Raw genomic sequence first — 26,343 nt, forward strand, 5'->3', positions numbered from 1 at the left:
GCTTAGCCTAATGGTTAATCCAGCCCTGAGCGTATGGAGGAGGAGCAGGGGATTGCAAAAACAGCTGCTGACCTCCACATTATACAACAAGGACTACAGCGAGCAGCCCTGCTGCTCACAATGTATAATATTCTTAATATAGTCACTCTTACATGGTGGCTGCCCCATTCAGACTGACAAGAGCAACTGTTGTAGGTGCAGAATTTAGCTCGCTTGCAAGCCAAGGCCTGCGCCCACAAGGAGCAGTTGCTCTTTCATTCAGGGATTGGCATAATGTCGAGCGGACAACAGCAGATCTTTATTTAAGGCACAGCTCCTTCAGCAACAAAACGCATAGCAGGGAGACAAAAACCCGCCTTCTGTCAGCAGTGACCGGAAGAATAGTTGGAATGCAAAAAAAGGTAAGGTGGCAATTTTATTGAACTGAGTTAAGTCAGTGGTGAAATATGCAAGCCTCTGAGTTACACAGAACAACAGATCAAGTGAAATGAAGGCATTCTGGCAATTTGATATTTATTTTCCTTTCTCACCACCACCACCACCATCTCCCTTGGAGAGGCAGCTGGAATCTTTTTTGCCAAGCCTGTTAGCTAAGATAGGGTTGCCATACGTCTGGAATTTCCTGAACACAGCAATCGGAAACAGTTTCCAGGCAAAAATCGATGAAATGTCTGGGGAAATCCAAATGTCTGGTAACCCATGTTAGAAGTCTCAATTATGGCAGACTTCCTTAGAAATAGCTCAAAAAGAGATTTTGCCCAAAATAGCTCAAAAAAGCTCCAGATTTTCACTTTTTGAAATATGGCAACCCTAGTTAAGAGCATAAGAGACCTGCAGGATCATACCAGAGGCCTATCTAGTCCAGCATCCTAGTCTCAAACCGGACCTCAGACAAGCCCCTGTCTTCTCAGAGGGGGCTGCCAGGCCTGTCTGTTGCCTCTGCTCAGAGACCAGCAACTTTTGGCCCCTCCTCTCCTTGAACTCTTTCCATTCTGGTTGGTTATTGCAAGAACTCTGTAACTAAGGTCTAGGGCTTGTCGACACTTTGCTGTGCCTAGAAAGCACGGGTCTAAGCAGTTTCCCACTCCTTTCCACTCTTTTGTGACAGATCAGAACAAATGACAATCCAGGGAAAACCCAAATTGCCGTTTGCTCCGATTGAGCTCTAAAGAGCAATTTTCCCCAAGGGATAGCAGGAGGACCAGAGGAAGTGTGGGCAAGTCCCTCGTTGTTGTGTTTGCTGTTTCTCTCTCTCCTCCTCCTGCCCAACCTCTTTTATTATGGGGACCACATGTCCATCTTGCCATAAGACAGTCCTCTATTGAAACAGTCCTCTCTCTGAAGGGCCACCTGGTCCAAATCTGAGTTATAGATATTTTTTAAAAGTCTACAAAGTTAGAAGAGGGTCTTTGAAGTTGTCCATCAAGAGCAGCAGACTGAGCAGGCGTATGCAGTCAACTGGTCACAGTCTTCCCCACAATAGTGAGATGCATAGTGTTTCTATTCAAATTATTACAATTCTTTCTAAACTTGCCATCTGTACATATAAATTTCCAAGTTCCACACCCAGGCTTTCTTTAAATAGGAAACAAAACACAGACATTGAGGAAATAGGGTTTATTCAGTTAAAAAACACACCACTTGCCATTCAGTGTATCACATACTCAAGTGTGTAGCAACTCGCAGGGATTAGGGGAAGAGATACTTTTACATACAAGAGGTACTTTTACATTTCATTAGCAGGGTCAGCATGGAAGACCTTGAAAATTGACTCCGTGTTCTTCTACATGTCTACTCAGAAGTTAGCCCAGTTGATTTCAATGGGACTTATTCCTAGGTAAGTAGGTATAGGGTTGCAGCTTAATTAAATGGAACTTAGTCTGAGTAGACATGCATGAGATTGCATTAATGGAGCTTCTCTGCCTTTTCAGAACCAATGTACTGATTCCACTGAAAAGTCTCTCTCCCAGGGCTGCATTATTTTTTTAGTTTTTGATAATTTGGTCAATCAGTTAAAACCCTTTTGATCAGCTAAAGGGTGCCTGCAATTCTTTGGCCAGATTTTAAAAAAATAAAATGCTCAAGTTATTTTTAATACAGTATTACAAACTACAAAATAACACAACCAGCTGGTGCCATAGTGTGTTGTCTCGCAAGCAGGAGAAAATGCTTCTGCAAAGATGGGGACTGTTACAGTACATACATGTATTATCTAAAAATAAAGTATGTTTATAGCCTCAGAACTCTTGTTTTTATCCATATCCAGGTATACAGTTTACTCATCTGTTAACCAATTGACTGAAATACATATGGATAATCAGCTAAAATGTCTTAAGTGACAGCTGTAACTATTATTCCTCAGTGTTGCTTGCTTTCCAAACCTCTCATCCACCTAAGGCAGATATGAACACTTACCTTTGCCTCATATAGCCCCAAGTTACCTGATGGCCATTCTTGGGGATTCAGTAGTGTAGGCATGCCAGAGAATTGGTGCTCCAGCATCCTTAATATGGCAACCTTCTCTGAGCACTGTGACATCATATGATATGATGACATCATTAGGACACATGTGAATGGCAAGGATGTGGGCAGGACCAGCAGGATCAAGACCATGCAAGGTAAGTCTTGCAAGGAGCATCACACACCCCATTCCTGGTTTACCAGAAACGGGCAAATCTGTGGATTAATATCTGAATATATCCACAATTTTCTGCATCAAATGGTTGCAGAAAAAGAATTGCTGCTTGAAAATGTGAGTTCTCTCTGAAGGCACATGCAGACAGGCCCCAAGATGCTGATCCACCCCACCCACATATTCCCCCCCCCAGCCATTTTGCAACTTTCTTAGAACAAGTTTACAATAGGTTGACCCCAGCCCCTAGTCAGTGTAAGAATAATCAGGTAATCAGTTCTAACTCAGGAATTCCTCTCCACAGGGGCTGTCAGATTTTGACCTAGTGATGTCATCCATTGTTTCGCAACTCCCTTCCCTCTCCCATCTGTTGCCAGATGGAACTGGGATCCTGTTTGGTACAGCAGGCAAGGAAGGTGAGTGGGAGGGTGAACCAGGGACGAATTCTACCGGGAGCAAATCCTGCTAGTCTTTCTATCTCAAGAGTTATTAAAACAGCAAGTAGTACTGAATCTAAGCAGGAACTGGCAACCCTATCTTCTACCCGCCTTCTGAACAGCCTCACCCAACATTTTTTCACAGCTATTACAAACCACAAGGCAACCTTTCTCTATTATGACATCAGACAGAGGATAATATCTCAGCGGATTTTTAACAAAGGCAACCATCGCTTATCTCTGTTGTATATAATCTTTATTCTACTAAGCCCAAAATTACAATGATTCGTGCTGAAGATTAAAAAAAAGAAGCCTCAGTTGACGGCCCAAGCTACACATTACAGTGACAGACCTCCTGACACCATTCATATATTATGCAACGGTATGATTTAAAGAACCAATAGTCAGGAGGTGTTGAACGTCCCACCCACTCCCTGTCTATCTGACCATACCTTTTGCAAAAAAGGATCATTAGAGTTTGGCATCAGGGCCTGGCTGGAGGAGGAAAGGACTCTGGTGGACGGACCACTGGGCAGTAAGAGTGTTTGGCATGAGATGATTCAGCATTTCATGCCTACACACCCATTTGGTCTTATAAACTTCACTTCCAACCTTCAACTTTACATGACTTCTCTATACAGCTTTCGGTGAATGCTGAAGGTACACCTCTTTACCCCGGCTTTTCACATCTGAGATGTGTGCATAGGAGCCAACTCCTAAGTGCCAAGGTCCCTTCCCCCCCCCAATAAAATATTTGAAGGAATTGCTCCCCCCCCAAAAAAAGTTGATAGTCATTGTCATTCAAATTATGTGTGTGCTACAACTTGTTATCATGATTGATACAGGGAGGTGCTTACCTACCCCAAACAATATTTTATTCAAGTCGGCACCCCTGAATGCATGTGTTTTCAGGGCCTAAACTATTCCTGTGATTATAACCTGTTTTAACTGTTTTTAATTTGAAACTGCTGTAACCAGCCCTGAGACCTGCTGGTGAAGGGCAGGCAATAATAATAATAATAATAATAATAATAATAATAATAATAATAGCAATAATAATATTATGAACGAGACGGTTTCTTTTAAAGATGTGGGTCTTCTGTCATGGTGTGTAACTTGAGACTTATATAGTGAGTATATTTTTTTCAAGCTGGTGCCAAACTAATTTTTTGCCATGAAAGGAGAATATTCTTCTGCTAGATTGATCACACACCCAAAACATGCTGCTTTATTTCTCTTCGTGACAGGGATGAGGAACCTGTGGTCCTCCAGATGTTGTTTGACTCTAGCTCCCTTTGGCCGTCGCCAGTGATGGGAGTTGTGGTCCAGCCACATCTGGAGGGTCACACATAGGCTCCCCATCCTTGCTGAAAGGGAACATTGCCTCCCATGCTCACTATTAGCCCTGGAAGCCATGCTCCTTGTATTTGCTGGCCATGTCGTTGCGGAACAGCTCCAAGGCCTTCCTCATTGCCGCTTGCGAATCGGCCCCAAAGTCTGCAGAATGTTTTTCAGCAATGACGCCAACAATTATTTCGCAAATGAACTGTGCAGAAAGAATGGGAGGGAAAGAGAAATGTAAAGCTGGCAGCTTTCAAAGAAAGTACGTCTGAAATATCAAAGCAGGGAAGGTTATTTTCTACATTTGGGTGGGCTTTTTGGATCTACTTTGGCTTTTTACGAGAACCCCAAGATCTACCAAACAAAACCAAGTACAAAAGGAATGGGAAAGTTCCCTGTCTGAAACTCTGGAGAGCACATGGACCAACATTCTCACTCAGTAGAAATCAACTTCCTATAACCCAATGTTTGTATATACGGAGAGAGCAGAGAAGAACCTCCCATCTCTCTCCTGCTTTTATCCTGGTCAATCAAGGGCATTATTCCACTACCCCCCATACAGACATACACGGCTGCCTACCTCAAGATACTTGACCGGGATTTTGTGTGTGTTGGCGTGGGTCTGTGCCAGGGGTGCAAGTTCTGCCTCGTGGTTCCCTTTCTGCTTTAGGATTTTGCCCAAGGCTGTGAGGACGGTCGTCCCATGCTTCTTGAGCTCTTCTGAACTCTTCATGTCATCCACCGTCTTCAGGTTTTTGAACTTGTCAAAGCGCTCCTGGGTCTCCGGGTGCTTCTGAAACATCCTGAAACCATTGAATTGAATAGCCCAGTCAATGTGGAGTACTGGTAAATGGGTGGCAGTGATTAAACTGGCTATCCATCAAAGATGCCACCTGTAAGAGAACCCATAGCTACCTGTGTCATTTATGTTCCCTGATATCAGAGTAAGTGGGAAATTATGACAGTGTGAAAGTAACCCCTTCATAGGAAAATGGGAGTTTCAATCTTCAGAATGCCATTCGAATAACATTGCTGGGAATCTCCTGCAATTTAATTGGGCCACATTCCAAGCTTTGTTAGAAGAGAAATGCCCAGTTTTTGCTCCAAAGCCCTTAAAAAAACCCTGAAATCATCTCCCTGTTTAAACAACTATTCATATGCCTTTGAAGACAGCCTAAAAACTGAAGCTAGTGAGGAATGCAGCCACATAGCCATATTAATGGGCACTTCTGCACGATGGCATGCAACACCAGTTTTGCAGGATCTACCTATATGTTACCAGGCAGGCCCAGCTCAAGGTCCTTAACAAGCTGGAACTTACATATTTCTTGCAGTGCTTCTCCCCATATCAACAAGCCAAACCCTGAGAACAAATGGGCAGGGGATGCATACAATCCCACTGATGACTGTAGGTGTAGGCCATCACACAGGGACCCAGAGCAGGGCCTTTTTCCTAGTTGCACCACAGCTAGGGAACCCTCTGTCTAGAAAACTTGACACAATTGGGATTTTGCCCTATAGCAAATATGCTCTGGTTCCCCCAGGCTTTCAGAGGCCATGTTTGCCTTGTCCGTTTTGGTCTTCTTCTTCTTTGGCGATCACTCATAGCCCAGTAAGAATGTCTTATTCCTCTGTTGATTATAATTGTTTTATTGTTGTGGTTTTAAATGGCATTTTAGGATTTGTACTTCTGGTGTTCAGATTAGGCACACAGGAACATCAGAAGCTGCCTCATATCGCATCAGGTCCTTGGCCCATCTAATTCAATATCGTCTACACTGACTGGCAGCAGCTCTCCAAGGTTTCAGACATGAGGTTCTCTCAGCTACCTGGAGATGCCAGGGATTGAACCTGGGACCTTCTGCATGCAAAGTAGATGCGCCACCACTGAGCTATAGTCTTTGAATAACACATGTAAACCACTTTGAGGTCACCTTGTATCTGGCTGGCCATGATGAGAAACCAGAATGTCATCTAGATGGACTTTTCGCCTAATCCAGCAGGGCTCTTCTTAAGCTTTTATGTCATTATTGCCTCCAGTGCCAATGGAACCAGGATCTTTCCTTTAACCCCCAATTTTTGTCACTTGCCCTGCTTAGCTCCATTTCATTACAGGTATTCAAATCATCCAAAGCATCTTTGCTAATAATATTGGAACTTCATCCTCAGGAAATTACTTACAGCTACTTTGTTGGATCCATGGCTTCCTCCTGTTTTGCTTGCACAAAGCTTGCACAGTGGTTATACTATCCCCAGTTTTTATTGAACATTCATTCTGATTTTTCTATCCTAACGTGTCTGTGGCGTGTTTTCAATTTTTTCTGCTATTCATTCATCCCACATTTTTCAGTGCATTTCCTAACCACACAAAAAATTGTGTTTTCTTTCATTTTTAAAGTGGATATGTTTGTGCTAGGGCCACACAGTCCATTAACTGTGCAAACATACGTAAATGTGCAATATGCGCTGGAATCCCTCCTGCAAAATAGTAACTGTCTGGAGGCATCCCATATATCTGGACAATTTTCTGTGCCCTTTTCCAAGAACCTCAGTTGGTTTGACATTCAGGAAGTAATAATGCAACTATGGTTCTAATCCTCTTTTATTATGTGTTAATGATTCAGTCAGTAATGTCAATTACAAAAGCAACCTATATCTTATAGCAGTAGAGATCTATTTTAAAAGCTGATAAAAAAATCGAGGCTGATAGGAATTCAAGCATTCAGATTTATCTGCAGAGTTGTCTTTCTCTCTGTTCCACCCACGTAATATCAGAAACTTTGCAACGTTCCTAAGCTGATTCTTAAAAATGCCACTATGCTAACTCCGCAAGAAAGCTGCTTCTCAGATTTCGGTCACCGGCTTCTGCTTACCTGATGATAACTTCTTGCCCATGAGCAGGGAGGTCTGGTTCCACTTTCCCCCAGATGTCTACGACCTTCTGCCATTCCTGATCACTGAGCCCCATAATGTCGCCGCTCAGGAAACAATGGAAAGTGAGCAGTTCAGCTAAATAGATACAAGCAGCCTGTGTGTCCTTCCTCAAATGAATTGCAAGCAGAGAGATCTGTGGGCTTAAGAAGCTGACCTACAGATTGGCACCTGTCATTTGACAGCTCAGGTCTAGGTCACTCTGGTCAATCCCTCCCTCCCTCTCTCTCTCTTTTGAGTCAGGTGCTATTGTGGCAAGCCCAGAAGATGAAATAATTGCTGTGTCTGGTACTGGGCTGGCATAGATCCCATGCCCAACAGAAAGGGCATCGCCAAGGTTCACTGCCAAGAACTTGTTACTCAGTTTCCATCCTGAGAACACAGGAGATGCCACGATTTTGAGTCGCATATTTGAGGACCAAACAACAGATTGCACAGTGGCACTCAGTAGTGTGCATTTAAATGGTTCCCTCCCATCCCACCGTGCCTTTTCCCATACCTAAATCAGACCCTAAGTTGCTACTAGTGTTATTGTGGCGTGTGGAGCATACAGATACTTCACACTCACAAACACACACACACAGAAGGGGCTAATAGCAACATTTGATGAGGAAAATTGTGCATGAAGAAATGGGTAAATACCCATTACGTCAGAGCCTTTGCTCGGAGAAAAGCCAGAGATTTGCAGCTACTTTTAATTAAAAATAAAAACTTCAATCACTGGTCCCCTGCCCTCAGAACTACAGTTTCAAGAGTGCCAAGATTGCCCATGTTCTTCAGCAGGCACCACTTGTCCTTGAGTGCTCTCTCAACAAGGACTGATAGAGTGAGAGTTCCCATCCTGTGTATTTTTGCCAACTGTGCATCACTGGCCATATTCACACCATACATTTAAAGCACTATGATGCCGTTTTAAGCAGTCGTGGCTTCCCCCAAAGAATTCTGGGAGCTGTGATTTGTTAAGGCTGCTGAGAATTGTTAGGAGACCCCAATTCCCCTCACGGAGCTACAAATACCAGGAGCGGTTTAATAATCAATCCCTTTTTCCAGGGAGCTCTGGGGCCTGTAGCTTTGTGAGAGGACATGGGGAAACTCTCAGCACCCTTAACAAACTACAGCTCCCAGAATCCTTTGGGGGAAGGCCATGACTGTTTAAAGTGGTATCGTAGTATTTTAAATGTATGGTGTGAATGTGGAAAACCGTCAGAGGCGTAAGACAACGGAAGATCAACCTTGTATACTTGGTAGGCCTAGATCTGCATTCCCGCTCCTGAACCAACACCACAGTTGGCCTCTTGTTTTCTCAGAGGCCAGTTGCCTGGGTGCCTCTGTCATGATTAGCAAGCCTCAGTAGCACATTCTGCAGTGACTGAGCAACTGCAAAACATTTCCTCTTCCTTTGAAAGGGGTGGGGACACCAGCATTAAATATATTTAAATCAGGCATAGGCAAACTTGGCCCTTCAGATGTTTTGGGACTACAACTCCCATCATCCCTAGCTAACAGGACCAGTGGTCAGGGATTATGGGAATTGTAGTCTCAAAACATCTGGAGGGCTGAGTTTGCCTATGCCTGATTTAAACCATAGAATTGTAGAACTGTAGAGTTGGAAGGGTCTGACCCCCTGCAATGCAGGAATCACAGCTAAAGAATCCCTGATAGATCCAATGACTGAAAATGTAGTGAATCTATTAGATTGTTCTTGCTATGAAAATCAGATTCAGAACTGTAGAAAGGATTTTAACTGCTGCGTATATCATATGTGAATATAGAAACTTAAAACCATATTTCTCTTCTTTGTTTGTCCATGTAACTTAGTTATCTGAAAATAAAGTTTGTATTTAAAGGATGCAAGGGAAGAAAAGTCCCATTAGCCAGGTGGAAATCCTGGATAGGACAGCTTTGTAGTGCTACATTGAATACATGCCTAGGGAAAACCTCCATATTAACAAGAGTTTTGAAGTAACATATGGTGGCTGGGAAGGGCAGGTCCTGCGGGTACATTCAGAACTTAATGGCAGATGGCTGCATGGCAGAGGAGATATGATCATACTAAGAACATGAGACGAGCTCTGCTTGATCACAGCAAAGGGTCTCTAGTTCCATTTATGGTGGCCAACCAGGTGCCCATGGGAAGTCCACAAGCAGGACGTGAGGGCAATAGCCCCGAGGGGGACATAAGCTCCAATAAAACAGACACACACCCTGATCATTGGCCACACTGCTTGGGGCTGATGGGAGTTGGAGGCCAACAACATGCAGAAGGGTCATATTATGTTGGACCCAACACAGGGTCCTTGATAACATTTTGTGACCCATGTGGGGTGGAGGATAACCAAACATCAGGGTCAGGAATAAATACTGGTGGCAAGGAAGTTACGTTCTCCTTGGATTTTTGTTCCAGATTTGGCCTGATCTAGATCTACTTTAGATCTACTGATCTAGATTACCCATGAAATTGCAGTAGAAATTATTAGATCGGGGATAAGAAACACATGCTTTCCATACATTGTTGGATTCCAACCACCATCAACTCTAGCCCAGGCTTCCTCAACCGCGGCCCTCCAGATGTTTTTGGCCTACAACTCCCATGATCCCTAGCTAGCAGGACCAGTGGTCAGGGATGATGGGAATTGTAGTCTCAAAACATCTGGAAGGCCGAGGTTGAGGATGCCTGCTCTAGCCCATGATCTATGGTCAGGGGCAATGGGAACTGGAGTCTGGAGGGCCACACGTTCCCTGTTGCTACTTTAGAGGTACCCTAAAAACAGTCTTGAAGCTGAATATCCACAGGCTATTGTCTTATTGCTGCTAATCCCAGTCTTGCATCTGTTGTACATGATCTACTGCCATCTGGTGGCCCTAAGGGAGAATTGCAGCAAGTGCAGACTCATTTTCGTTCAATGCAAAATTCAGCCTAAAATAATTTATGACGCCAGTAAGCTATGCAAAAAGAATGTTTATGGTTGCACCCTGTGGTGTGAGGAAAGGCTGAAGAGCTAGAATAAAACACTGGAAGCAATACAGTCGTTCTATATCCACCTCTATGAACCAGGAGGATCTAAAGTGCAGAGTAACTAACCAGATTGATGGAAAGTCAGCGAGGGAAGGTAGCAGGTGGGCTAATTAACATCTGATTAACAAGATGCGAATTGCTATTAGTGTTAACATTAATTATCCCTGAGCAAATGTGTACATGTCAAATGAGACTGGGTAGCACAGACCTTCGAGGCAGATTTGTATGCAATAGAAGCTTAAATGTGAAAAGCCCCCTAATATTTCTACCTGGGAGGAATGGTAGGAAAATGGTAGCTATTTTTAGTAGTCCATTATGGCCAGCATAAATTCTTCTAACCATACTGCATCTAGGTAATCTGTTGAGGAACCACAAGCCTTCTCGCTTTCTATTTCTACCACCACCACCCCTCTCATCGCTCTCTCTCCCCCCTCCCTCTCCACCCCCCCACCCATTGACATTTTCTCTCCCTCCCACCCCACAATCTGAAGCCCACCCCACAATCTGAATTCAGGGTTAAAATGCTCCCCATCCAGTACCTTTGCACACACCTTCTCCCTCCCACAAGCCCAGACCAGCTCTCCAGGTCTTTTGTGTTAGAATTCCTGCTCTATGATTGCAGTCATGGGATTTTTGTCTATCACATGACGGTGTATATTTTGACTCCACAAAGTGGGAAGTGACAGAGACAGGATTTGTGTTACTGTGTTCTGTGAAGTGGGACTATTGTCCTTTGTTCTTTCTCTTTGCTGTCTGATGCTAGAGAGAGACAGAGCCATGTTGCAGTGCTCCGTGTGTGTGTGTTTACAGTGGTACCTCAGGTTACATACGCTTCAGGTTACAGATGCTTCAGATTACAGACTCCACTAACCCAGAAATAGTACCTTGGGTTAAGAACTTTGCTTCAGGATGAGAACAGAAATCGTGCTCTGGCGGCAGGGCGGCAGCAGGAGGCCCCATTAGCTAAAGTGGTGCTTCAGGTTAAGAACAGTTTCAGGTTAAGAACAGACCTCCGGAACGAGTTAAATACTTAACCCGAGGTACCATTGTACAGTGGTGCCTCGCAAGACGAAATCAATTCGTTCTGCGATTTTTTTCGTCTAGCGAATTTTTCGTCTTGCGAAGCACGGTTTCCCATAGGAATGCATTGAAAATCAATTAATGCGTTCCTATGGTCAAAAAAAGTCCAAACAAAGCCAAATTTGGTACAACAAGAGTTTATTAAGTGCTCTTTAAAGTCACACATACTGTAAAGAGCATTTCAAAATTCAAACCCAGAATTTTTTTAAAAAAACAGCAGAGTGGCCCAATGGTCACAGAAAATCATAAAAATGCAGAAAAAACCCACAAGCTTCCAGATTCTTGCAAACCCCTCCCCAACTGTTCCCCCAGCCACCCAGCACACAGAAATTCAAATCCAGAATTTTTTAAAAAAAACAGCAGAGTGGCCCAATGGTCACAGAAAATCATAAAAATGCAGAGAAAAAAAACACACAAGCTTCCAGATTCTTGCAAACCCTTTCCCAACACCAAGTCCTTGAATTCCAAACACCCCAACCCAAAATCCAAAACCCCCCAAAAAAGTTTTAAAAGCTTAACTTACCAAATGGCTGCAAAAGAAGTTTTGGAAAAGCTTCAAAAATCACCAAAGTCTTTAAAAACCTCAAAAAAGGATACTATGTACACTGCGTTCTATGAGTTGCTCCTTGAAGTCAAGTCGCAACTGTATTAACGGTGTTAAGAAAAAGGAAACAAACTTGCAAGACGTTTTCGTCTTGCGAAGCAAGCCCATAGGGAAATTCGTCTTGCGAAGCAGCTCAAAAACGGAAAACCCTTTCATCTAGCGAGTTTTCCGTCTTGCGAGGCATTCGTCTTGCGGGGCACCACTGTATATGTAAATAAAGTAGATTAGCCAAAATGCTGAGTTGCTGAGGTCTGTCATGCGAACTGCAAAGACACTGCGGATCCCTAAGTGTGCCGGTGTCTGTTGGCATCGATCGCTATGATGTTTGGGCAGAAGAAAGCTTTTGAAGCTCTCAAATGATTGACCAGGAGGGAGGGAACATGCCAGTCGGGCATGTGTCTCTGCCAGGGTCCTACTCAAGTGTAGGACAAGCTCCTGACATTTTGATCCTTCCACATGTTCTTTGTCAGAACATGAGAAGAGCCTGCTGGATCAGGCCAGTGGCCCATCTGGTCCAGCCTCCTGGTCTCACAGTAGCCAACCAGATGCCTGTGTGAAGCCATCAAGCAGGACCCAATCACAAGAGTCCTCTTCCCCCTCCTGTGGTTCCCAGCAACTGCTACTAAGAAGCATTCGTGCCTCCTTTATATCCCTTTCATTTCTCTTGCGTTGGTTGGGGAGAGGGGAGAGAAGCACGCACACAAACAAACCTGTGCACCGCTTGGTGCTCTCCAGCTTAAAAACACAGCAAGCTACTGGAGGAGGCACAGATTGCTCTGCCCTCCCCTTGGCAGCTCCCCTGCTGGCTGCAAAGAAAGAAATGCCCCTCACATTGCAACCAGCATGGAAACACAGCGGGGCTGCCAGAGCAAAGGCTGATTTCTTGGTCCCTCCTCCTTTTTGCAGCTCACTCTGCTTCTCGGCTGGCCTGAGATGAAGAGAATACACACACACACACCCAGGACTTCCCCCTGCAGCCAGAGGGGGCACGGAGCCACGTTATAATAATAATAATAATTTATTATTTATACCCCGCCCATCTGGCTGGGTTTCCCCAGCCACTCTGGGCGGCTTCCAACAAAGTATTAAAATACAGTGGTCTGTTAAACATTAAAAGCTTCCCTAAACAGGGCTGCCTTCAGATGTCTTCTAAAAGTCTGGTAGTTGTTGTTCTCTTTGACATCTGGTGGGAGGGCGTTCCACAGGGCGGGTGCCACTACCGAGAAGGCCCTCTGCCTGGTTCCCTGTAACCTCACTTCTCGCAGTGAGGAAACCGCCAGAAGGCCCTCAGCACTGGACCTCAGTGTCCGGGCAGAATGATGGGGGTGAAGACACTCCTTCAGATATACATTTCATGATTGTGGTATCAGTTGGCCTTCTCCTAAGGCAGGACTGGAGAACCTGCTTCTGGCCTGATTTTATGCAACCTTCAGACTCCTTTTATACAGTGTGAGGGGGACATGGAAGCCTGGAGGGGTGGGAGAAGGGAAGTGGGGAAATTGGGAAGGGATGCAAAATGTATGGTGGAATGGAAAGAGGAGAGTAGAATAGCCATCTTCAACTGATCATTTCAGGCCTCTGGTAAAAGATATCCCTCCCCTAGCAAGGGGGAGGGGGAAGAAAGGTGTGACAGAGAGACTGAGAAGGGGTGGCAGGAAGGGGGGGAGAAGAGAGACCATGCCCGCTTATGGTTCTAGACCTGCCACCCACTGACCTTGGCCCTGTCCACTTCCAGCATTCAGCCCTTGATAGATGCTGGAGGAAAGCAAATATATTTCTTTCTCCTGAACTTCTAGTTAATGCATGTGTTAGTTTAAACAAGCGAGGGCACTGTTTGTGTAGTAATCTTTTTAATATATATATTTTTAATTAGTTTTCCAATATACCCTCAATAATGGCCAAATTATAATTCCCAAATTATTCAAGTATCAAAATGCCAATCAACTTCCAATTAATACATTTTAGTTAAAGTGGCTCCCCGCATGGTGGTTCAGGTGCATTTCCGATCTTATATCACTCCATTCCATAATCTTAATTAATGTCAGTTACATTTCAGTTATAATAATAATTCCTTAGTCAACAGCTACAAAACTAATGATTTCCATTCGTGATGTTACAATATATATATTTCTAAAGCTTCAAGTGAGGAACTCAAACTATTATCTTTATTCTGCCCTACGTGTGAAAACTGTTATGTCCATGGAGATTCCTTCTGTCCATATATGGTGTTGTCTCTTTCACTTCCCAGTTGTTGTGTTCTCCCATCATGGCTTGGGGCAGAACTGAATCTCAAAGTTTCTCAGAGGTCTTATGTCTCCGTCCCCTGCTTCAATGTCTCAGAACAGGCAATAGTCTGCTAGAAACCGTTCTGTTTCACTAAAACATGTCACAGATCTTCGCCATTTTTCCCCCAGCCTAGGAAAAGGTGCACAGTTTTCAAATGCACTTACATTTTAATACTCCTTTCCAACTCCCAGAATCTCTGCAGCATTCTTATCACAGCCCCCTAATTCTTTTCCTTCCAGCAAGAGATTTATGTCCCAATTAAACCTTATATTAGATTATATTCCGTCAACAGCACACAAAAATCTTGGTCTCTTTTTCTTGTCTGTTGTTTTTAAACGGAGCTGAGGGGAATTACTCTGTCTTTCCAACATAGTCATACTTGAGCTTCCCCTCCCCCTCCTTTCTTCATTTCAGATCACACGCAGTTTCCATTTTTGCTTGTTAATATCAATATTACTCTAATGTCCCTTCCTCGCTTGTAAATATCTTATATTCTGGAGGGAGTTGCCAAATCATAAATATATAAAAGAAGCTTAGAATAAACAAACCGTGGGCTTCCCTCTCCCCAAACAACTCTCATGCCAAAGAAAATCTTATCTCAATTCAAACCTTTTATCCATGTAACTGGTATATTCTGCAATATGTTGTTAAAACCCTTTTCCATAATGCACCGGTACTTTAAAGCCAATTAAAGATCCAATTAAATGAAGAACCTCTGCTTCTAAATGGTGGCGTAGGAGGGGTTTTGCCAGAGGAAGTGCTTTTGCACTCAGCACCTCCCTGCCTCCCACATTCCATTCCATGCTGGAGCAAGAGCCAGGTACCAAGACAAACTGTGAGTGAAGCCCATTCCCCCCATCCCTGGGGGGAATTTGCAAGGATGATTTACCCTCTGACATCCTTGTTTTTCGTTTGCTGATGATCCCCCGCTGTCGTGGGCGCTGCCTCCATTAAGGCAGGCAGGACCGGAAGCCCTGGTGTGTAGTAATCTAGCCAGCACATATCTGTAAGTTAACTATGCTTAAGTTAACTCCACCTCTAAAAAGTTGAGCCATTTTGTTTGCTGTTCTCTCCAGACTAGATTCGTGCTATTTTCTCTCTCCGCTCATCCTGTAAATAGTTCCTGCATGAATAAAGCCTTTGAACTCCATAACCCATAAGTGATTGTTCCAATCCAATTCACCCAAGCTGCAAGGTCTATCAATAGATTACTACCAGTACCCCAATGCAATGCAGTCCTTGACAGTAAAACAGGTGTGTACCCCACCCCCACCATATCCTAAAGTCAATGTTTATTTCCCCTTGGCTTGGCCATTCATGCCCCAGACCTTTAGAGTGCCATATTCTAGCTTGAGTGGGGCTACAGATAAGCACAGCTGAAACCGCTTCAGCTTTTGCCTCCATACATTCACAGCACTTTCTATTGGACCCCCTTTCATTTCGACATTTCACTCATTACTAAGAGGCCTGCAGGACCTCTCCCAAGTATCTGGGGGGGGGGACAGTGTGGCTGGATGCATGCTGCATACAGCCTAAGCACTTGTCTGATCAGCCAGAATACGTTTCGGAACAAAGAGGTGTATTATATAAGCAGCTTACTGCATTTCTCATCGTTCCCACTCACATATGGAAATTACTCACAGAGTCATGACATACACATTTACTGTACTGTAATTACAAGTCTGGCAATTTGCTCTGTAAGAAAAATTAGCACACCAGTGATAATTTGGCCGAAATGGATTCTTTTCATTCTGGATATGTCATCATTTTTTCTCCTTTTTTCTTTTGAATGGGGCTCTCCCACGCACACATGCGCAATCGCCCTCCCTTGCACACGTCATCTTGGGATTATCTTCTTGACTCTTGCTGTGGTTTTTGTGCTCAAGGTTTAAACAGAAACATTCATAAGGAGATTATTTCTCCCTGCAGGTTGCTTAAACGAGCAAGTTTGTCTCCGTGGGAATCCTTCCATCCTGCAACCTAGCATGTTGTGCTAAATCAGAGGTAGCCAACGTGGAACCCTCTTCTGCCTGTTTCAGGACTACAACTCCCACAAAGCCCAGTTCATTGGCAATGTTGGCTGGGGCTGATAGGAATGGGGTTCAACAATCACATTGGCTACCCTTGCGCTAAATGCACAGCATTCAACTATTTCTGTTTCCTTGCCTCTTTAACTATAGTCGCAGGACCCCCACAGATTTAAAATGCACAAGGAAGGCTGAACCCTTTGCTTCCCAGGTGTAATCTTTATAACATTGTGTCTCCACCCCGCCCAGTGTTGCATTTAGCTTTGTAGAGGAGAGTTCCCATTGGTGTCAACAGAAGTGTATTTTTCCAAGCCTCATTGCAGCTCAGGGGGCCTGTCTTTATCATCTTGGAAGGGGGGTTTTTAACCCTCCTCACCCTTGGGTTGCGATCCCAGTAAAAACCACCCTCATTGGGGCATACATGACTCTGCCCTTTCCATATTATCCTACAACATCCCGTGAGATGGATTGGGCAGAGGGTGGGTGTCTGTCCCAAGATCATCAGTGAACTTCATGGATGAAGAGGGGATTTTAATCTGCATCTCCATAGTTCTCAAATGACACTCTAACCACTACACCACACTGCCTCTACTTGCTGGTAGTCACAAGAACTGCTATATGTGCAGGCTAATAGCTACCTCCCCCTTTTACTGCAGGATTGTTATTTAGAGATGGGGGAGAAATTTAATTCCGTTCACATTTCAAGGTGAACTTGCCTGATTTTAAACTTACCCAATTTGCACTTTCGGAAATACTATGTGAACTGAAAACCCTTTCAAAAATTTGCACTCAGGTGAATTTTGCAATGCAGTTCTCTAGCCAAGTAACGTGTACAATGCATATAACTAAAAAGTATGCATATATTAGTGAAGATAACATACAAATATCTATTATACCAAGGAAATTGTTTTGTGTAATGTGCATATATTAGGGGAAATCACATACAAAAATGTGTGTACTAGGAGAAACTCACACTAAATGCTGTTGAACTTTCATAAGGCTATGAAAACAAGTACATAATAAACTGGTGTGAAAATGTGGAGAACCAAACTCAAGATTCAAAGAATGACAGATTCGACCCTACTGGTATTAAGGAGGCTGGTACTGGCAGCCTAGTTGTATTTTTCAAACCTACTGCATCCTCCTATGCCTGACAGGCCTCTGATGACACTCAGTTGTCTGCTGTTTGCGCAAACTGCAAATGTCAATATTCTCATCTACTTATTAACCAGAAACACACCTCCTCCACCTACTGCTAGACTGCTCTGTGCATCAGTTTAGCAGAAGTCACCCAGGCAAATCAAAAAGGTAAGCCCGAGAGGGTTGTCTGGGTCCCGTTCTGTTGATCTTGCCAACCTAACAGCCAGCAAATAGATTTGGTGCTGCCTTGACAGGAGGGTTTTCCATGGGGAGAAAAGCTACAGAAGACAGGGGTCCTAACCAGGTCTACACAGAAGTAAGTCCATTGCTCAGCTGGAGAAGTGCATTGCAGCATTTGGATAAGGGCCAATTTCAGATAGCTGTGTTTTGGTTTGCATACTGTTTCAGAAAATGTGAAGACCTTTATGGAAACTGGATCAAATTTCTGCTCCATCCCTAGTCTTAAGCCTCTCATCTAGTTTCTCCATAACCTTAGGATTTATTCATCTTAGGATACCTATGCACCACCATCACAGTTAAAACTTATTTTTCCCCCAGTTTGTCTGCTCTCCCTCCACTGTTGGAGGCAGTGTACGTCTGAATAGCAGCTGCTGGGAGCCACAAGGTGGCGAGAGAGTGCTCTTGTGCGCAGGTCCTTACCACAAGCATCCCGTTGGCCACTGTGAGAGCAGGACGTTGGACTAGATGGGCTCCTGGCCTGATCCAGAAGGACTTCTCTTGTGTTCCTACGCCTCACAGATACAGCTTGAGTGTGAGGAATCTCCAGGTTCAGATGTGTGCAAAGAATGCAGAGACCAGGCTAAAACTGAATTCAGTAATTCAATTACAGTGGTACCTCGGGTTACAGATGCTTCAGGTTACAGACTCTGCTAACCCAGAAATAGTACCTTGGGTTAAGAACTTTGCTTCAGGATGAGAACAGAAATTGTGCTCTGGTGGCACAGCAGCAGTGGGAGGCCCCATTAGCTAAAGTGGTGCTTCAGGTTAAGAACAGTTTCAGGTTAAGAACGGACCTCCAGAACGAATTCTTAAACCGAGGTACCCCTGTACATTTAAAAATGGTTGGAACTGTAACGATGACAATTCTGCTCTTGCTGAGATTTCGACGTGATCTGCCTTCGTTGTCATTTTCTGCACTCTTTTTTTTCCCTTCCCAGGCTTGAAATATACCAAAACAGAGAGGTTTTCGCCACAAGATTCCTCCAAGAATGACCTCTGAAGGATGTCGGATTTATGAAGGTAGGTCTCTTGGGGGAGGGGAGTTTTAGCTCAGGGGCGGTAGAGCAGATACTTTGGGTGCAGAAGGGCTCAAATTCAATCCCTGGCATTTTCTTTAAAGGATGAAGTGATGGCAAAGAGCTCTCTCTGCTGTCAGTCAGAGGAGGTAATACTGGGCTGGACAGGCAAATAGACTGACATGGTGTACAGGAGCTTCCTATGTTTGCCTTTCTGCTGGGGTTCTGATTATTTTCTTTGCCTAGACTGGGAGGGTGTGAATGTTCACAACCTTCTGGGGCCAGAGAGATTGAGTCGCCCCACCCTGTCACACTGATCCTGTTTGACTCATGTCAAAGGCAGCAGGGTTTCACAAACATTCCTCTGGTGCAAACAAGCCATTTGTGCAGAGAGCACAAGGAAGTGTCAGTTATTAGTAGTACAAGTGGGCACTGCAATGAAATGTTGCAGTGTGATGTTCTCCTGATCAGAAGTGCAGCTACAGAATGAAGGGGCCTGTCAGTTTTGATTCCCTCATTTTCTCCATTTTCCAGTCTCCTCATTTCTGCAGAAATATGTGATTCTTTTCTTTTTTAAAAAAATATTCATGAAATTTCACCAGCTTTTTATTGTGAATTTCTCCTAATAAACATATTTTTGTATGCAGTTGTGACTAATGTACACATTATGTTTTTACATCTGTGGGAGTGCCTGGGTCAACCCAGTCAGATGGGCAAGGTACAGATATAAGGATGATTATTATTACAAGCAATTTTCCCCAATGTAAATAATTTTGTGTGTGTGTGATTTTCACTAATACATTAACTTCCATGCAGACTTTCTTCCAATATATGCATGTCTGTAAGCACTGTTTGGCTGGAGAACAGCTTCGCAAAATTCAGAGAAAAGCAAATTTTGTAGGATTTTGGAATGGTTTCAGCCACTATGTTTTCTGCTGATTTTATTTGTGTGCTTTTTTGCAGAGCCTTTTGTTCTGTGATTTATTTTTAATTATTTTTATTGTATAGTTCCTCCTAGACTTTGTAAGTTGCAATGTGGTTGTGATGACCCTCTGCATAATGAGGGCTTTGGCTATTCTCTTTTGTCCTCATTTAGAAGATGCTGAGTCCAACAACCACACCATGGGAAGCGTAGAAATTTGGCCGGACAGACTAGATTATGCAGAGCTGCAAAGTCTCCTTGATGAAGGTGAAGACTGCAAGGAGAACGTGGCCGAACTTGAGAGGTAACCCATCAATAGCATATAAGCTTGCCACTCTCAGCATTGTTTGGTGTGTTAATCATCGTCCAGGATTGCAAAAGTATTTAACAGGGGTGTTTTTCCTTGAAAAAGCATTTAGCAGATTTAACTACACAAGCAGATAACACCACATGGCTACTCCCAGTCATAAAGTGAAAAGAAACTGTTAACGTCATTAGGCAGCAAACAATCAGAGTAATAAAAACGTCTACTTTACAGACCTCGTCAGCAGCTACTCTGGGTAGGGAGACACTTAGAAAATAGCATGAAATGGAGGCAAACATCTCCACCCTTCGCTGTGTGTCCTATTTCACAGTCCTCCATCAGAATGGCTGTCACATGGCAGTCCTCTGTCTGACAAAGATGCAAGTTCCTTATTCGTTGTTGTGTATATTGCTCCTGTGCTGGAGTCTCTTGGCAACTGTTATACTGCCATATGATCTGGCACATTCGTGTACATGACTAGGGCAGGGATGGGAAACCTGGGGCCCTCCAGACTCCATCAGAATACAGCACTTGTCATCCTTAACTGCTGGTCGATGGGAGCTGGAGCTGAACCACTGGAGGGCCCCACGTTCCTCATCCATGGTGCAATGAATTCGAAATGTGGGCAGCAAGGGGAAATGACTACAGCAGTGGCAGGACAAGGATGCTAGATAAACTGCTAAAATGCAGACATTGGCAGTACATCCTAGAAGAATTCAGTGAAGAGCGGATTGGCAGGTTTGGCTCAGAGGCTCAGTCCAAATGAAACCTATTTGAGGGTCTTATCTGAAGTTGCATGCTCAGCCTTGGTCATTATTGGGCTTTGGTCTATATGGGATGTTTCTGTGCATGTGACTCATTTTGTTGTGGAATCCTGGCCTACTTCATTCATTCAGTTAATTTGCCACTTCTTTCAGTTTGGTCCAAATTAACTCAAAAGGGAACTCAACAAAAGCTGCCCAGCTGAGCTTTGGAGAGTGGCGTTTAATTCTCCGTGGTATCCAGGGCCTAGCAAGCTACTTTTAGGTTCATGTTCTTTACAGTCTAATGGCTTCCTCCCATTTGGGTCTTGAACCACTTTCCTATCCCCACTTTAGAGAGGATTACAGGATTAATTTCAGCTCAATTAATCTCTTAAGAACCAAGTGCTTACACAAATACGTGCAGAGCAAGGAGGTGGAATAACTCAGAAGAAGTGTGGCATTTTAAAAGGTTTTTTTTTTTTAAGTTACAACAATCCTTACACTATTTGGTTTTACACTATTTCAGGAAGACCGGAAGCATCAAAATGCCTGCTTTGGGGGGACTGCCTATTCTGCAGCATAGCAAAGCATTTCTTCATGTATTCCACGAATGTCGTCAGCTAAGTGACTTTGACATTCCTTTGAACAGATAGCAGTGGCAGTTTGCTGATGATTAACTATTCTGCCAGGCATATAACTCCCTGCTAATATCCCAGAAGGCACTCTGTTTACTCTTGGAAGTGCCCTGGGACATCCAAACTTAGCTGTATATTTTGATAAGTGTGATCCACCTGCACGATCTCTCCCAGTAACAGAACAAGTTGGGAGAGGGGACAGATTGTCTTAGCAGTCTTTGTAGAAAGGGACAGTTGAGTAGGATAACACTGGTGTCTAAAAGAGGCATAACAACAGCAATTACTGTTATTTTTAAGCATCCTGTGTGAAGACATGTTTACAAACGTACTGCCTACAATGACTGTGGGGGGGAGGAAATAAAATATACATTAATTGTTGCAATTAAGTTAATTCTAAACTCTGATCTTATGTGGGGGGGGGACCTTTAGATGACAGTGGCTTCTACCTGCATTGGAAGGAAAGTGGACTTGATTACCTTTCAAAGTTCCTTCCAACTCTTCGATGCTACTACGAAATGTGGAAGCCATCCCTCCTGCAAGTGGGAGCCCTCTGGAGCCTAAGCTGTTGAGTGGGGCTTTAGAGCTCTGCCCCAAAGTCCTGCCCTAACAGCAACACTGGGGACATCCAAAGCTCTTAGTGCTGCCACAGCAGCCAAATTGTCTTGCGCTAGAGTCCAGTTAACATGGCCACCCCATCTGAATGATTCAAAATGAGCCACATGTGCCAGCATTCAATCTCTTCCAGAATACATATTGGAAAGCTAGTGTGGTGTAGTGGTTAGATTGTGGCACGAGGACTGGAGAGATCCAGAATCAGGTGCTTGCTTAGCCACAAAACTAATGAATAACCTCAAGCCAGGCTTAATCTCTCAGGTTACCATACTGTACAGCAGGGGTCGGCAAACTTTTTCAGCAGGAGGCCGATTCACTGTCCCTTAGAACTTGCGGTGGGCCGGACTATAATTTTTTTTTTGGGGGGGGGGGGAATGAACAAATTCCTATGTATACTATGCACACCAGGCAGGCCCCACAAATAACCCACAGATGCATTTTAAAAGGACACATTCCACACAAGAGCACCAGGCAGCCCAGGCAGTATTGTAGAGGATAAAAATTAAAATTTAAAAAAATTTCTGACCTGCACTGATTATAGTCATTGTTTGGATGGGCGGTCCTCACCTGGGTTTGGTGCTGCGTTGCGGCCTGCTGGGCCTCCTGTTGCCAGCCCCTCTTCCACGCTTCGGGGGTGGGATGGGGGCCCTCCCACCAGCAGCAGAGGCCAGATCGTTGCCACGTAGCCAGCGGGGAGAGTTCCAGACTGCCCACAGGAGCGCAGCAGCAGCAGCAATGGCGGACAGACGAGCGGCATGAAAGGGCTGGCTGGCTCCAGAAAGGCGCTGCTCAAAATGGCACTCAGCCAGCTCAGCCCAGCCCCCTTCCTCCTCTATGCAGGGTGGGGAGAAGCCGGAAGGAGGGAGGGAGGAGGCGCGTGAGAGGGAGGGGGGAAGGTGTCGGGGGGGAATGGTGGTGCCGAAAAAATTTAAAGAACAGAATCCCCACACTGGACTGTCCGCGGGCCGGATTCTGAGGGCAATTGGGCCGGATCCGGCCCGCAGACCATAGTTTGACAGCAGCTGCTATTCAGAAGCCTACTGCCAGGTACATGTCACCTTGGCCACCTTGTGAGAAAAGCAGAACACATGGCAATAGAATAAGTAACAATATTTACCCATAAGGAACATGTCATGCAGACACACATACCTGCAAAGGAGAGTGGACGAGAAAATGGGATATTTTGATTCCCCTGCTAAGAGCCCCATTGAGGACACCGAGAATGTTCTGTGGTTCAGGGGAAACCCCAGTGAAGATGGGGAAATTGGAACTGCTCTGCTTGGAGGGAAGAGCTTAAAGGATGCCCTGCCCTCCTTTTAAGAGGAAAGATACACTGAAATATTTTGTTGCAGGTCCCACCTAGAATAGGGACGCGGGGTGGCGCTGTGGGTTAAACCACTGAGCCTAGGACTTGCCGATCAGAAGGTCTGCGGTTCGAATCCCCACGACAGGATGAGCTCCCGTTGCTCGATCCCTGCTCCTGCCAACCTAGCAGTTTGAAAGCACGTCAAAGTGCAAGTAGATAAATAGATACCACTCCAGCGGGAAGGTAAACGGCGTTTCCGTGCGCTGCTCTGGTTCACCAGAAGCAGCTTAGTCATGCTGGCCACATAACCTGGAAACTGTACGCCGGCTCCCTCGGCCAGTAAAGCGAGATGAGCGCCGCAACCCCAGAGTCGGTCACGACTGGACCTAATGGTCAGGGGCCCCTTTACCTTTACCCACCTAGAATACTTCTAAATTCACATAGTAGCACACAGGTTCCTTCCTTCCTTCTTCCTTCCTCCCTCCCTCTCTCTCCACACACACACACACACCACCTACCCCCACCAGTGTTTCCTCAGATGCATCCATGTTTTCCAAACAAGTTTGTGTGTCACTCAGGGCAGACTATTGCTTTAGAAAAAATATATAAGTCTATATTGTATTATATTCCCACATATGAGAGAAAACCCCATTTTTTGTAGGACTGCCCTGAAAGAGCATTTCCCAGAAAAGAAATGGTTGAGTAGTTTTTAGAGTTCTTCATGTTTCCATGAGGTCATTACATTCCTATCCTTCTTGCAAGGAAAGCTTTGCTATGGAGACATCAGGCTTTTTGTGGAAAAACAAAAACAAAAAACAGCAGGTGCTTGCAATATGCATTTTTATGATTGCAGCTGTTCTCCAGAGTAATGAACGCTTACCTTACTAAAGAAGTTAAACACAACCATTTCTTGCACTGCCTTTCTTGTATAATCTCAGCCACATTTGCAAAGTTCCAGCAAACACGCCTTGGTGGGTGAGGGGGGGAAATTATGACCCTAGACTTCAGTTTTGCCTTCAGTAATTCAACAAAGCCTCACAAATCTGTGTGGGGATGTTCATAAATTATTATGGAGTGAGCATCTCTCTTCAAAAGAGCGGCAGCTGGAAAAAGAACCATCAATTGTTCCTGAGGCTTTAAAAGAGAGAAAAGCTTAATTTTACAAGCAATTACCCTTCACTTGATGAAGCACATGTGTAATTTATACTTGGATTCTCATAGAAAGCGACCATCAGAAATGACATTTATTTAGCTATTTGTAACTACTTTTCTATGGCAGAGCAGTAGCAGAGCTTGATATTTTTCATTGGCATCAGATTTGTGACTCTGACATTCCTTTTATTTGACAGTGGTCATCATCTTACTCCTGCAAGCAGAATGGGGCATCCACACTCAGCTGTGTGTTTTGATAGGGCTTGCCTGGCTCTATAATCAATTCAAAAAACAAAAATGATGCAATGAGGTGTGGAGTTGTCCACCTGATCTGGAGCTCTTGCAAAACAAACCCACTTCCCCAAAAATCAGACTTCTGTGATATGGAAAGTGATCGGAAAAGGCACTGGAAAATGTAGGATAACCCTTGCTTTGATGCATAATGTAATGTCCCTACAAACAAATCCGAACAAATGCTCATTAAATGGGCAGCAGCATCGAATCTCTGCAAACAAATCAGACTGAATGCTCATTAAGCAGGCCATTCGGAAGTGACTCCAGACAGACTTGTGCAAAAGCAGCCCTCCAAAAAATAAAAAAGGGGTACGTGTGTGTTTAAAATGTGCTATTTTAATTTTTGACAGAATGGAAGAAGATGTGCCCTGGGAAGAAAGAGACAGTGAATATTTTGCCCGATTTCTGAATGAATTCCCTACCCAGAGAGAAGAGATTGAAAAGTGTATCAGATGCCTTTGGGAAATGGCCGATGACATTGACCAGACCCATAAGAAGTGTACTATTGCCAGCATTGCTGCCAACTCTACCAGTGCCTCCTCTGGACTCTTGACCATCTTGGGACTCACCTTGGCCCCCATCACAGCAGGTGGGAGTTTGATCTTGACAGCCACTGGGATCGGTTTAGGGGCAGTGGCAACAGCAACTGGCCTTTCTGCCACCTTATATGAGAGCGTGAATAATTCACAGGAAAGGAAAAAAGCTCACGAACTGGTGAGTGAATGTGAGAAAAGTCTAAGAAAGGCAATGCATCCTGATTTCTGCTTTGGATCGCCCCCAAATAGCGGGGCTGTGGGGGAAAACATGAAACAACTTGTCTCCAATGTTGCCGGTCAAGTTCCTGACCTGTATAAGGCTGTGAAGGGAATCAGAATGAATGTAAAGGCATTGAAGCAAGTCCGAGCCAATCCTAGCTTGAAGGATTTAGCAAAGCGAGTCACTGCTGCAGGTAGCAGATCCCGGGGTACAATCCGAGGGGCCAAGCATGCCAGAAAGGTCTTTGCGGGAACCACCCTTGCCATGAGCAAAGGGGCCAGGCTGCTGAGTGCGGCATCAACTGGGGTGTTTCTCCTCTTCGATGCCTATGGCATTGTTCAGGATGCTAAACATTTGACTGAGGGAGCCAAGGCAGAAACGGCCGCAGAAATAAGAAAGAAAGCTAGCAAACTGGAAGAAGAACTTCGTCATATTGACAGGCTCTATAAGGAAATGAAAGGCCTTGTGTGCGAATCAGAGTGAGCAAAGAAACAGACGGCATGTGCATGAACTACGCAATTCTCTATTAGTCTGTATTTGGTCGTGGTAAATATGTAGAATCGTTTCTGACTTGCAGCTATCTACTTCACATTTCTTCAAGAAACTCTGGCCCAATACAGATGCCCATCTGGCCATGTGTCGACATTTTCTACCATAGATCTGCATGGTTGCCTGAATTAATGAAAGCATGTTTTGTGTGTGATTGTGTGTTTACCCTGCTGTCGATTCTAGTTTGGGGGCCTTATGAGGCGGTAAGTCTTGCCCACATTAACCACTCGGTAAGCTGGTCGTCTATATTAGTAACTCATGGCTGGTAACATTGACAGCCCCTCCAGGTGCTGTTTTTATTGTGCATTCATGATGATTTG

At 44.4% G+C, this 26,343-nt stretch overlaps 2 protein-coding genes across 6 annotated transcripts; one reads left to right on the forward strand and one right to left on the reverse strand.

Moving 5' to 3' along the window:
- Positions 1-227: 227 nt before the first annotated feature.
- LOC308596170 (apolipoprotein L3-like) lies at positions 228-26,177 on the forward strand. Of its 5 annotated transcripts, none has more exons than XM_081211030.1 (4): positions 229-401; positions 18,673-18,754; positions 19,850-19,976; positions 25,069-26,177. In XM_081211030.1, the coding sequence occupies exons 2-4, from the start codon at positions 18,724-18,726 to the stop codon at positions 25,955-25,957; spliced, it is 1,047 nt and encodes a 348-aa protein (XP_081067156.1). In that variant the 5' UTR covers positions 229-401; positions 18,673-18,723; the 3' UTR covers positions 25,958-26,177. The 5 variants fall into 5 exon arrangements, with proteins under 5 accessions (XP_081067158.1, XP_081067156.1, XP_081067154.1 ...); XM_081211028.1 differs by having other exon boundaries at positions 230-401; positions 19,847-19,976; XM_081211031.1 differs by lacking the exon at positions 229-401 and adding an exon at positions 17,581-17,662.
- On the reverse strand, positions 1,603-7,510 carry MB (myoglobin). The gene is made up of 3 exons (XM_081211042.1): positions 7,284-7,510; positions 4,991-5,213; positions 1,603-4,615 (listed from the first exon to the last, which is right to left on the reverse strand). Exons 1-3 carry the CDS (start codon positions 7,376-7,378, stop codon positions 4,469-4,471), a joined length of 465 nt encoding a protein of 154 aa, XP_081067168.1. The 5' UTR covers positions 7,379-7,510; the 3' UTR covers positions 1,603-4,468.
- Positions 26,178-26,343: the final 166 nt, after the last annotated feature.

Source organism: Podarcis bocagei (genome assembly GCF_964188305.1).
Source record: "Podarcis bocagei genome assembly, chromosome: 10".
Taxonomy (NCBI): domain Eukaryota; kingdom Metazoa; phylum Chordata; class Lepidosauria; order Squamata; family Lacertidae; genus Podarcis; species Podarcis bocagei.

Coding starts and splice junctions, on each gene's coding strand:
- LOC308596170 (XM_081211028.1), top strand. CDS start 18,724: ATGACCTCTGAAGGATGTCGGATTTATGAAG. Junction 18,755..19,846: donor AGGATGTCGGATTTATGAAG/GTAGGTCTCTTG, acceptor GTCCTCATTTAG/AAGATGCTGAGTCCAACAAC. Junction 19,977..25,068: donor AACGTGGCCGAACTTGAGAG/GTAACCCATCAA, acceptor AATTTTTGACAG/AATGGAAGAAGATGTGCCCT.
- MB (XM_081211042.1), bottom strand. CDS start 7,378: ATGGGGCTCAGTGATCAGGAATGGCAGAAGGTCGTAGACATCTGGGGG. Junction 5,214..7,283: donor GGGCAAGAAGTTATCATCAG/GTAAGCAGAAGC, acceptor CAATGGTTTCAG/GATGTTTCAGAAGCACCCGG. Junction 4,616..4,990: donor TCCCGGTCAAGTATCTTGAG/GTAGGCAGCCGT, acceptor CTTTCTGCACAG/TTCATTTGCGAAATAATTGT.